Source organism: Morus notabilis, unplaced genomic scaffold (assembly GCF_000414095.1).
Source record: "Morus notabilis unplaced genomic scaffold, ASM41409v2 Scaffold594, whole genome shotgun sequence".
NCBI classification, from domain to species: Eukaryota; Viridiplantae; Streptophyta; class Magnoliopsida; order Rosales; family Moraceae; genus Morus; species Morus notabilis.
Window position 1 is genome coordinate 405,444 of NW_010359491.1, and position 13,197 is coordinate 418,640.

At 31.2% G+C, this 13,197-nt stretch overlaps 1 protein-coding gene across 2 annotated transcripts; it reads left to right on the plus strand.

The window, feature by feature from the left end:
- Positions 1-2,799: 2,799 nt before the first annotated feature.
- On the plus strand, positions 2,800-5,545 carry LOC21405277 (cytochrome P450 704C1). 2 transcript variants are annotated; one of them, XM_024163284.1, is made up of 5 exons: positions 2,800-3,321; positions 3,897-4,181; positions 4,283-4,627; positions 5,055-5,255; positions 5,357-5,545. In XM_024163284.1, the coding sequence occupies exons 1-5, from the start codon at positions 2,800-2,802 to the stop codon at positions 5,543-5,545; spliced, it is 1,542 nt and encodes a 513-aa protein (XP_024019052.1). The 2 variants fall into 2 exon arrangements, with proteins under 2 accessions (XP_024019052.1, XP_024019053.1); XM_024163285.1 differs by having other exon boundaries at positions 4,295-4,627; positions 5,055-5,212; positions 5,356-5,545.
- Positions 5,546-13,197: the final 7,652 nt, after the last annotated feature.

The following is a 13,197-nucleotide window of genomic DNA, read 5'->3' on the forward strand; positions in this document are numbered from 1 at the left end:
GCTCTTTTCAGAGTTATTTATTCTATTAGATGCAATGGGTTATTCGTTTGAACTTGTTGAACTCTAATAACATAATAGATACTAATAAAATTTTTAAACACTTGTGGTTTTATCTTAAAACCTCAACTCTTTAAATTAGATGGCCTAATGTCCTCATGAGTATATGATTATTTTTATATTTAAAGAATATGGGGTTCGGTTTTATTTTTATTACAAGATGGGTTTTGATAAGCTGCGGTGCAGTCTTTTCCAAGTGAAGTCCGTGCAATGTTGACAAGAGTATGAGCATCTTAATTTCATTTTACCCTAATTAAACACGATTAATCGATTAACGAAACACAATTAATGTTATTTACAAGTAACTGTCATCGTAAATCAAATGCTTTCATGAAGTTTTTATTATTGTTTACGTTTTATTATTTATGGTGCACAAGTTGGTGTTGTTGTTACCACTACTGCTGACAATATGTTGTTTTTCATTCATAGATAAACATTGTACGACTCTGAGCTGAGCTGAACAGGGGTCATATTCTAGTCCAGAAGTCAACTTCTGTTGCGTTTTGATGTAGCGGAAGCTTAATTAGAGAAAATTAGAAAATAACAATAAAAGGGGGATAGATCAGTTAGTTTGTGGATGAATACTAGAAAAACCGTTAATTCATACAATTAATAGGAATTTAGAAAAAAAAAATTGAGAGAGAACTCAAAATTTTATTTAACTGAAGTAGTCTTCATTACAACAGGGTCTATATAGGTAAAACAGAAATTGAAAACTAGCCTATTTTAAAATAAAATAATAAAAAATATGAAATTTTCAACAAAAAGAAAAGAAAATTTTGAGCTGAAAACAAGAAATTGAACGACCAAACACAAAGAAAAGGGAAACGCAATCAAAAAATTTGAAATTGGAATCCAAATTTCTTAGGTCAATTTATTACAAAAGAAAAATTACTAAAAATAGAAAAACATCCTTTTGAAAGCCTAAACGATAGAATTTACTCAAAAAACATCTCATGTGGTCACAAAGCTACTAGTTTTGTCCATTGAGCCGTTTCCACCCGAAAACACATTTTTTTATCCAAATATAACATCGCTAAAAGAATTTGTCTTAATTTTGGGATGTTCCTAATGCGCCATAAAAACGTGATCCTTATGCACCGCATCAAGTTTGCATTATGTACTAATATGAGAGCAAAAGAAGCCAAAACTGTATTACTGTAATGCAATTAAGGGATATATGCAAGAAAGCTTTTTTCTAAGGTTTTTTTAGTAAATGATCCAAGTTTTGTTAAATTGGAAAAATAACTATTTATAGAAACGGTCAATCATTTTCTAAGGTTTTTTAGTTTGTTATTCTCTCCATTTTGTACAGTTAGACCATTGATTTCTTCCACGTGTAAAAGCTGGTGGCTTCTTCTGTATATAAGCTGTTTTCTGTTGAATGAAACATTGTGTGGACAGGGCACATTTTCCAATCTTTCTCTCAACCTTTCTTGTTCCTTACCCTCTTCCTTCTGCAAAACTCATTTTTAACTTTTTCAATATTTCAAAAAAAATTTGGTATTTTTATTCCTTAAATATTTCGGGCATTGGTAACCTACGGCTTGGATTTTTAATTTTCACAATTTACCTAATTAACTTACTACCGAACCGTTGTAATGTGGCTCATGTTACCAATAAATCTGATTTTTGGTCAGACTTAAGGGATTAGAGAGTTAGCATAAGTTTCATGGCGACTACTGCTTAATCATACTAATCAAGGAAAAATTAGGCAAAAAACTCTCAATCTTGATCAGTATTTATTTGCGCATATATTCTCTTCTTCCGTATCTGATCAATCTTTAGGAAGAAACTACCGTATATCCTTTCTTAGATGTACTTTGTAGCCTAATTTGAGTCATTAGATGATATAATAAAAAAAATCAAGTCATCGAAATTGTTTCTTTTTTCTTTTTGGCTAGAATCTAAGTCGTCAAAATTTTAAAATTAAACTTTTTTTTCTACAGCTGAAATTGTTTCTTTACATAAGCTAACAACTAAAATTTATGCAACACCATACATCTCAAATTTTTAGAATGTTGATGTGTCGAATTATAATTCGTAACTCGTTACAGTATTTTTTCTCATAAAAAATACACATAAATTAAAAATAATTTTAAATCATGATTCTAAATTCATCAACTAAACGTTCTTTAAATGTTCTAAAATAATCATAAAAAATACATAAAAATTCAACGTGATTCGACTATTAATCTACGCTATAATCAGATAGAAGCAAGAAAATGTTCACCATGTAAAAATCGAATGGTACAAAGAGCCGGTGACTTACACGTCCTAACTTATCCGAATCTCATATTCACCAAAGAATTCTCTTATCGGAATCCCTGAACATCCAATATCCCAAAGTCGGACAGTTTTTTAGCCAAAAAAAAAAAATTTCCCAAAGTCGGAGAAGATATTTCTTGCGATTTTGCCCGGATCAGTTGCTTGAGGTCGTACTTTCAAATGCAGAGGCCTTGGCTTTTAGCCATCAGGTATGGCCCACTCATTGCCTATCTGCTAACAGGCACAATTGTCGCTTTTCAATCGACAAAAAAGTGTGGCCATACCATGAATTGATAATGCATCTTATCATAATGCAACGTAAAACGGGCAGTATATATAATATTATATATTTATACAAATAAAAAAATTAAAAAAAAAAACAGAGAAAGAGCATAAATAAATAGTTAAATAGCTGCCATGCAAACTGCATAGGAACTTCAATCCTCAGCAAGGCCTTATCAGCTTTAAACAAAGATGGATTTCCTTTACACCATCTTCACCCTCATCTTTATTTCATTACTTTTCCTTGTTTTAAGCTTCTGTTATCTCATCATCAGTATTTTCATAGGCAAGTCCATCAATGACCCTTCATACCCTCCTGTGAAAGGCACTATTTTCCATCAACTCTTCCACTTCAACAAGCTCTACGACTACTACATCCATTTCGCCACCGTGTGTCCGACCTTCCGAATGCTCGTTCCTCAACACAGCGAGATTTACACGACTGAACCGCGTAACATAGAACATATTCTCAAAACCAACTTCAGTAACTACTCAAAAGGTGAGTATGAACAAGAAATAATGATTGATTTCTTCGGCCAAGGGATATTTGCGGTCAACGGAGAACCCTGGAGGCAGCAAAGGAAGCTCGCGAGCTTCGAGTTTTCCACCAGAGTTGTTAGAGATTTCAGCTGTGAAGTGTTCAGAAGAAACGCTTCCAGATTGGTGAGAGCTGTTTCCGGGATTTCGGCTTCGGGTCGGGTTTTCGACATGCAAGTAAGTAGAGTATAAATTTATATATTTTATACCATCTAGACTTTTTTTTTCTTTTTGTTCTTCGACTCTTCCTTGTAAATTTTATTTTTGTCACATACTTTTTTAGGGCTACAAAACGACTGGTGAAAGAAACAAACCAAGTCTGATAAGCTTTGCTTGGCTAATCTTTGCTCGCATTTTGTCACATTTTTGTATGACTAATTTTCACTTTAATCACAACGTTGTGGCTATTATGGAGTTAGTGACAACTTTTTGTGTGACTAAAACTTTTAGCCCCGAGATTTTTAGTCACTGAAAAAAATTTTAGTAACATAAAAAAAAAAGTTTCCACGACTAAAATTCCGTAGCAAAATGTTTGTCACAACACAAATTTGTGAGTTGTGACTACATGTATATTAATCAGAAGTTTGTGACTGAAAGTCCATTTAGTCACACAAAAATATATGATTAAAGGTTTTGTAAGAAGATGCGACTAAAAAAATAAAAGTTTTTCATTTTGTAGCGAATTTTTAGGGCAAGCTATAGCCTATATACCTTTTCAATACTTTTATCTTATAAGATTTTCTTTTCTGTAGGATTTGCTAATGAGATCTACCTTGGATTCCATATTCAAAGTTGGTTTTGGGGTACAGTTGAATTGCTTGGAGGGATCAACTAAAGAAGGGACTGAATTTATGAAGGCCTTTGACGAGACAAATGCTCTGATATCCTGGCGCTACGTGGATCCATTCTGGAAATTGAAGAAAATTTTCAACATTGGTTCTGAAGCCTCCTTGAAGAAGAATGTAAAAGTCATTGATCGGTTTGTGAACCAAGTTATCAGCAAAAAGAGGGAACTATTAGTAGAACGACACGATTGCGTGAGTTCACATTTTCTGCACACATTGTCACATGATACATTTTCTTGTGTTGTGAAAACTTTCGTTAGTATAAAGTTTCATTCAGTTAATTCTTTCTGTAGAATGACAAGGAGGACATACTTTCAAGGTTTCTAATGGAGAGTGAGAAGAATCCTGAGCAAATGAATGATCAATATCTGAGAGATATTATTCTCAATTTTATCTCAGCTGGCAAAGATACTAGTGCAATTACACTCTCGTGGTTTTTCTATATGCTGTGCAAGAACCCCTTAGTACAGGAAAAGATTGTACAAGAAATAAGAGATGCCATCGGTGACAAAGCCAAAGACAACGAATCCAGTATCGATGATTTCGTAGCAGCTATAAGTGATGAAGTCCTTGAGCGAATGCATTATCTTCATGCATCATTGACAGAGACCTTGAGGCTATACCCTGCAGTCCCCGTGGTAAATTTCTTATGTCCGTCTCTTGATTCTTGTGACTATTTCTTAGTAATTTCCACTGTTCATATTTTAAGCACTGTCTTTAGAAATGCCACATAAGGAAACTTATGGTCCTAAACCACTATATGATAAAGAGGGAGGGCTTAGAAGAGACTATCGCTTCAAATGATGTGTTAATCAAATAGGTATCGCATATTTCAGTTTTGCAATAGGACTAAGTGTTGTTAGTTTGGTGAATCCCTATTGTAACATGAACAAGGAATTACAGAATACGGCTAATAGCTATTATGATTGAAGATTATGTGATTTAGTCCAATTAGATATAGCTTCGAAGTTTTCCAAATATTTGTTTAATTGTTTGGCTCTGACATTGAAATTTTATACGAAAATGCTAAGATCAAAGTGCGCGGTGTCTCTTGTGTTCTTTTAGGATGGTAGATTTGCAGATGCAGATGATACTCTTCCTGATGGCTTTAGAGTCAAAAAAGGAGATGCAGTATATTACATGTCCTATGCAATGGGTAGAATGCCTTATATTTGGGGAGAAGATGCGCAAGATTTCCGACCTGAAAGATGGCTCAAGGATGGAATTTTTCAACCCGAATCACCATTCAAGTTCATAGCATTTCACGTATGTATCATTGTTTTTATCACCTCTTTTTTACATGAAAATATAATTTTTTGAAATCAAACTAATATTTTGATTTTTCACCGTGTGGAATGGTTTTGCAGGCGGGCCCTCGGATCTGTCTTGGGAAGGACTTTGCATACCGGCAGATGAAGATTCTATCAATTGCCCTCCTTCGCTTCTTCCGCTTTAAATTAGCCGATGACTCAAAACCGGCAAATTATAGAATCATGCTCACCCTTCACATTGATGGTGAACTCCCTCTCTGTGCAGTCTCAAGAACAGCGTCATAAAAAGTACACTATGTTAATCGGAATGTAATAATCTTCGCAAGAGTCCGTTTAGTTCGTTGATTCGAGTTGATATGTGATTTTATGTGAGAACTTTTTACTGTAGTCAAAAAGTTAAATATGACTGTTTTTTAGAGATTTTTACTGTAATAAAACTGAAATTTTAAATTCGAATGAGTGAAGTGAAGGGGAGATAATAATTATCTTTAATAATGGCTCTAGCAATGTCTTGTATTACGCTTTTATAATATGTAACAAAAACAAATATTAATGAAGCTTGGCTTTCCTCCTAAATCTTAATGATAATATTCTGCTTAACAATTTGACTGTGGATCTTGTTTCCCGTACTGACCCCCCTAGAAAATGTAAACTACTTGAGCATGAAAAGTTTCCTTAGCTGTTTTTTTTTTTCCTCTCCTTTTACCACCCTCATTTTTTTCCATTCTTTTTTTCATTCTTATATTTTTTTTTTTACTCATTATACATTCTTTTTTTTTCTTTCCCAAACCCTCATAAAAATATTTTTCCCCTCTAATTCTCAGTTGAAATAATTTATTCTCTGTCTAAATTTTTAAATTTTATTCCACTGACAAAACGTTGCTTTTTTTTTATTTTCCTTCCTTTTTCCCTCTCTTTTTTCTTTTTTTTTTATTTTCCTCTTTTTTCATTCTTACCTTTTTTGTCATATTATTTATTTTTTTTTATTTTTATATATAAAACCCTAATAAATATGTTTTTCATGCTTATTTATAAAATCTTACGCGCGGTTTCAAAACAGAGTGGAGAAATGTTTGGGTGCAGAAATAAGATATAAAATATTGGTTTAAGATGTAAAGAATATTTTCTTTTAATGTGTTATTTTTCCCCACTGCAAAAGTTTGCTAAGGGGGTTTTTTTTTTTTTTTTTAATTAACTTCAAGATACAATAAACTTAACTGAATAAGTAGCAAACTTTTGAATTCCCAGAACAAAGATAAAAGTGACATCAGATTTGGACTTTATTTATAATGAAAATCGTGTCTTTTCGTAAGGAGCTATAAGTATTACAGCAGACACAATCTTTAGCCAAAAGCTATCTTTTCATGAACTGTTGCAACAAACACATCTGTTAATTAATTAACAGTCAATTAATTAAGACCGTTGGATCATAACCATTTAATCAACAATTCAGATGTTCAAATCGGACCATTGGATTGTAATAGTTCGAATAAGTCGTTAGATTCAATTTGGAAAGCTTAAAATGAAGCCTCTTTGGCTCTTTACGACAATGTGAAGTGTACCTCTAAAAGTTCCTAATCAGTGAGAGAATCGGAATTTTGTTTTGAAAGGATGTACATTAAAAATATTAAGAGTCCGTTTAGTTCGTTTATTCGAGTTTTTAATTTGAATTGAGATGTAATTTTATATGAGAGTTTTTTACTGTAACAAAAAAAATAGATGTGGTTATTTCTGAAAGCTTTTTACTGTAGTAAAACTCAAATTCTAAATTCAAATTGGTAAAATTAACGAGACCTAAAGATATTAAAACCTAAACAAAGTTTACTCATAATATTATTAACTATTTTTTTTTTTTTTTTTGCTTCGATGCATCATTAACTAGTTAGAAGCATGTTATAAAAGTGCATATTAGTCAGTTTTTTATGCGTGACTTTAAATTTTGAAGAATTTAATTTTTTTTGTTTGAATTTATAACTCTCTTAAGAGTTTAGTTTAGTGAAATATATATATATATATATATATTTAAGTAGAATGAATTGAAACGCATGTTTTCATAAAAATATATTTTTGGTTGACTAGTAAATATAGACAAGTGGTACATATTTGACTTATAAAGATTTTAGCAGACAAAGTTAGAGATAAAAAAATATATTTAGAATGTACAATTGAGAAAATAATAGTTGTGAGTGCCGCAAAATAAAAATGATGTTTAAATATATAAGGACATATTTAAAAAATTATATATTATTTTAGCAAGCGCAAACTTGAAAACAAGGTGTTTATAAAAAAAATAGTAATTATATAAATATTAAAATATTTTAAAAGGGACAAAGTTGAATGAAAAATGTTTTCATTAAAGTAAATAAGAAAAAAAAATATAATTAGGTAGACTTAAAAGTATAAGATAAGATGTAATTTCTTAAAAAAAATTAAGATTTAATAAAAAAAAGACCAAAAGAACAATAAGAAAAAAAAAACTAAAAGGGAAATAAAACATTGAGATGGATTTTGTGAACTATATTTGAAATTTTTGTCTTTAATGGAGGCTTGCCTTAAAACAAATTCGAAAAATCATACTGATAAAAAATCAAAAATCAAATTTCTCAAAAAAACAAAAAAAAATCCATGGGCACGCCTCCCAAGCCGAGCCTCCCTCTGCCCCCCGTCTGCGAGTTGGAGAGACAGAGTGACAGACTCTAAATATGATAGATATTTTTGTTTTTTTTGTTTTTTTTTTGGTTGGGAAAAACACCATTGAATTGATTCAGACCAAACAGAGTCCATAGATAGAAGCATGTTATAAAAGTGCATATTGATTAATTTATTAGAATTTTTTACGTAATTATGATTTAAAATTATTTTTATTTTATGTGTATTTTTTTAAAAAAATATATTATAAAGAATCATGAATCATAATTCAGAATCAGAAATAAATATAGAAAACAAACGTCTCTTAAATTTTAAAGAATTTAATTTTTTTTTGAATTTATAACTCTTTTAAGAGTTTAGTTTAGTAAAAAAAATATATATATATATAAGTAGAATGAATTGAAATGCATGTTTTCATAAAAATATATATTTGATTGAATAGTAAATATAGACAAATGGTACATATTTGACTTATAAATATTTTAGCAGACAAAGTTAGAGATAAAACAATATATTTAGAATATAAAATTAAAAAAATAGTAGTTGTGACTGCCCTAAAATAAAAATGATGTTTAAATATATAATGACACATTTAAAAAATTATATATTATTTTAATAAGAGCAAACTTGAAAACAAGGTGTTTATCAAAAAATAATGATTATATAAATATTAAAATATTTTAGAAAGGACGAAGTTGAATGAAAAATGTTTTCATAAAAGTAAATAAGAAAAAAATAATAATTTAATTAGGTAGACTTAAAAGTATAAGATAAGATGTAATTTCTTTTAAAAAAAAAATTTAAGATGTAATAGAAAAAGACCAAAAGAACAATAAGAAAAAAAAAAAAAAAAAACTGAAAGGGAAATAAAACATTGAGATGGATTTTGTGAACTATATTTAAAATTTGTCTTCATTGGAGGCTTGCCTTAAAACAAATTCGAAAAATCATATTGATAAAAATCAAAAATCAATTTTCTCAACAAAAAAAATCGATGGGGCACGCCTCCCGAGCCGAGCCCCCCTCTGTCCCTGTCTGCGAATTAGAGAGACAGAGTGGCAGACTTTAAATATGATAGATATTTTAGTTTTTTTTTTTTGTTGGGAAAAAACCATTTAATTGACTGAGACCAAACAGAATCCATAGACGATAGTCTGGCCCAAGTACAAAGATCATGTGCCACATCATTTAACAGTTTTTGGAACAAAAATAAAAGACGGAATAACACTCAGAAGCTAAGGATAAAATGTCAGAAATAATCCAAGCTGAGGAGTGCTAAATAGAGATTTTATTACCGATTCTTTTTTTGATATTAATCTATTCTTATTACATGTGTCATCTTTTCTTTTTTAAATAAATCTATTTAATGAAAAGTTATTTGTTTTAAACCTATTTACAAGAGTGCCACCACTTAAAATTTTATTTTTTTATCAGGGTGTACCACGTCATATTATTTATATGGTACATTTGATTAATGAGATTGTATCATTTAATACACTCATTTAATAGTTTCTATTTTTATTTTTCTCTTTCTTAATATGTATTTGCATTGAATACCTATTAAGAAAGAGAAAAATAAAAATGGAGAACTTATTAAATGATATAATTTTATTAATTAAATATACCACATAAATAATATGACGTGATACATTCAGTATATTGAATAATTCCTCCGGATATAAAATCGTTTGGGTAAAACTCATTTTCTTCTCTCTCCTTATGCGCTGCCGTCGAAAACGTTCATAGAGGAGGAGTACCGATGTCAACAATAGATCCGACTAAAAACCACGTCCGTCCGATATCGACACATCACAAAATTTAAGTCCCTGTCTCTCTGTCTCCTCACTCTTCTTATTCTGCCATTTTTACTTCATCCATTTTTTTTAAACTATGCAATTTTGTGCTTTTAATTCTATCATCTATGGCATTTCTATATCGATGTTAAGAACTCAAAAATTGAAGAGTTCAACAAACAAAGAACAAAAAAAAAAAAAACCAAAAAGCGCAGAGGCCCCAATTTATAGTGAGCTCAGATTAACGGAAGATTTAAGCTCTGTTTATTTCATCGATTCAAATTTAGAATTTGAATTTTATTACAGTAAAAAAATTTTTAGAAACAGTCACATTTAATTTTTTTACTACGATAAAAAGTTCTCACATAAAATCACATCTAAATTCAAATTAAAAATTTAAATCAGCGAACTAAATATGCTCTTAATTTAGGTGTTCATTAACCCAATAGGAATCAAAAACCATTTGAAATGATGCCTCGTTCACTTCGCTGATTCGAGTTTAGAATTCGAGTTAAGATGTGATTTTATGTGAGAGCTTTTTACCGTAACAAAAAAGTTAGATGTGATTGTTTGTGAGAGCTTTTTACTGTAGAAAAACTCGAATTCTAAATTCGAATCAGCGAAGTGAACGGGGCCTTAAAAAGTTAAAGAAAAATGATCGTCATTAATGAGGACTGAGGACTATCGTTTCTTGGTCTCTTTTTCTTTTTTTCTTAAGAAATCTTTTTTCTTTATATTGATTTTCTCTGTTGAGTCTGTAAAAGATGATGTTTGATTATGAGTTTTCAATACAAAATCATTTTTCTAAAAAGGAGGGAGACAATTTTGAGATAATGAAAGTAAATGTAATGGATTCAATTTGGGGGAGGGATCAAATCATTCGCATATGTTTTTGTGATTCGTTTGTTGTTCTTGAACTTGATGAGGTTGGAATCAAAGGAAAGGTGGGGGGAGAGAGAGAGGGAGAAACAAGAAAATGGCCATTAGGTTAAAGTTTGGAACAGACGAACTTAATCCAAGAATAACCTTCAGAAAGCTAACGATAAAATGTCAGAGAATAATCCAAGAATAACATTCAGAAAGCTAACAGTAAAATGTCAGAGAATAATCTAAGAACAACATTGAGAAGATAAAGGATAAAATATGAGAGAATAGATCCATTCAGGATCACTTTGAATCTCGAAGTGAGGGAGCAAAACCTAATGAAAACAACATCGCCATACTGAGCTCTGATGTATACTTTGACCCGTTGTGAATTTAAACCATCTATATATTTTAACTATATCTTTGTATGAGACCCCTCAACTTTTCATGATTGGCAAATTAATCCTTAATCTTCTTTTTTTTACAACCGACTCCTTAACGTTTGAAACTTTTAACAATTGAGGTCCTCTAAGTAAGGTCTGTTAAATTTTTAACGGATTTTGGCATGTGATTTACACATGATCTCTTTTCAAGGGTATTTGTTGTCATTTTAACACAAAAAAAATAAAAGATTAATAAGAAACAAAAAAACAAAGGGAAAAAAAGCTCTTGAAACCCAAATTCATGCAAGATCTTCTTTTTTCTTTTTCCTTTCAATCTGTGGGCCCCTCTTAAGCTGGGTTTCTTGATCTAGTGGTTGGTGGGCCTTCTTGATAAGCCGCTTCTTCTCCAGCACCGGTGTTCTCCAGCTAGTCGCCGGCTCGAAGGAGGTTGTTTTTAATTCTCAAATATGGATTTTTCTCTCAAGATTGAGTTGCTTGAAAAATTGTGAAACGTAAATTTCTATTTCAGAAGTGCAATTATTTTTTTTTTTGGGCTGAATGGAATTGTATTGGAATAATAAAATAAGTCCCTCAGAGAAAAGAAACCCAAATTAATTAAAGAAGCTATTGAATCAGAAAATCCACTACCCCTTCTTCACCTTCATCTTTCTCTCGTGCACCTCAAACTCACTTAATCTTTTGAAACCCAAATTCATTAAAGAAGCTCTTGAATCAGAAACCCAGTTCAATTCCATATATTGGTTTTAAATCAATCATGAAGAAAATGGGTAAGAATTACGGGGAGAGACAAGTTTAGAGAGAGTGGGTAAGAGTGGTTTCGTTATGGGTGAGGGGGCTGACGGAAATTGCAGAGCCGTCGAGGCGATGCGACGTCAGAAATCGAGAGGGTGAAGGCGCTGCGATGCCAGAACAAACTCGCGGGTGGACTTCGGAAGAGCCGATCGGGGCCAGGGCAGTGGCGGGAAATCGCGACGATCAGAGGCATGGCGGCGATCCTAGGCGCGGTGAAGTGGGCGATTTCAATCAGAATGCTCAGATAGGGATCGGGGCTTGGTTTGGTCTAGAGTATGAACGGCAGCCACGAGAGATGGAGATCGGCGTTGGGTCGGGGCCGAATGTGGAGATGGAGCGTCGCAGGGACTTCGCTGGGTTGGGCTTTCTGGGTTTTCTGAAAGGGGTGAGGAGAGAGATTAGGGAGGGGGGGAGAGAAGGGGTAATTTTTTAGAGGGTTTTTTATTTTTGAAAAAATTTTAATTCAGTTTTTGTATAAAATGACCGCTAATGCCCTTGAGATAAATGTCACGTGTTAATCACGTGCAAAAACCGTTTAAGATTTAACAGATTTCATCAAAAGGATCTCAATTGCCAAGAATTTCAAACGTTAAGGAACTAATTGAAAAAAAAAATTAAGAACTAATTTGTCAATCGTGAAAAGTTAAAGGGGATCTCATGTAAAAAAAAAGCTTTTTGATTTTTTAAATGCTTAAAGTGATATGTTTAAAGAGAAATGATCGTAAGATCACTCATTTCTCACCCTCTTTCGTGTCTTTTTGCTTCTGCTACAACTACACAGCAGTTCACTCCTTTATATAAAGTGTAATTATAAATTAGTCTTTCTTATAAAAGATGTTAAAGAGTTTTTTTTTTTTTTTACCATTTATTACAAGATTATTATTAAATTATATAGGGTTAATCTCACAAATAGTTTCTGAGATTTATCCTCAGTTTTATTGTAGTCATTAATTTTTAAAACGTCTCACAGTTAATTTCTAAATTTTTACTTTATTTCAGTTTTAGTTATTGTGTTAGCTTGGTGCTAAAACTATGTGAAAATCATGAACCAAAATTGAAAACATATAAAGCTCAAGAACTAAAACAATACAAATAAAAAATAAAAAATAAAAGTTAATTTCTACGGATAGTCTTAAAAATTTTAGCTATTTTTAATTTTAATCTTTAATTTATACAGATTCTGTCAAATTCTAATTAACGAAAAGATTGATACTGAAATAAAATAAAATTTTAAAAATTAATTGTAATACGTTTAAAAAGTATAAATCAAAGTGAAATTGAGGGTAAATATTAAAGACTATTAGTGAAATTAACCTATTATGAAAGAGAGAGTAGAGACAACAAATCTTTCACTTTCTAAAGTTTCAAAAGCTTTATATTTGAAAAAAAAAAATGTGTGGACGATCAAAAACAGAAAATGAATTTAATTGAAAAA

Coding starts and splice junctions, on each gene's coding strand:
- LOC21405277 (XM_024163284.1), top strand. CDS start 2,800: ATGGATTTCCTTTACACCATCTTCACCCTCATCTTTATTTCATTACTT. Junction 3,322..3,896: donor GTCGGGTTTTCGACATGCAA/GTAAGTAGAGTA, acceptor TCTTTTCTGTAG/GATTTGCTAATGAGATCTAC. Junction 5,256..5,356: donor TCAAGTTCATAGCATTTCAC/GTATGTATCATT, acceptor ATGGTTTTGCAG/GCGGGCCCTCGGATCTGTCT.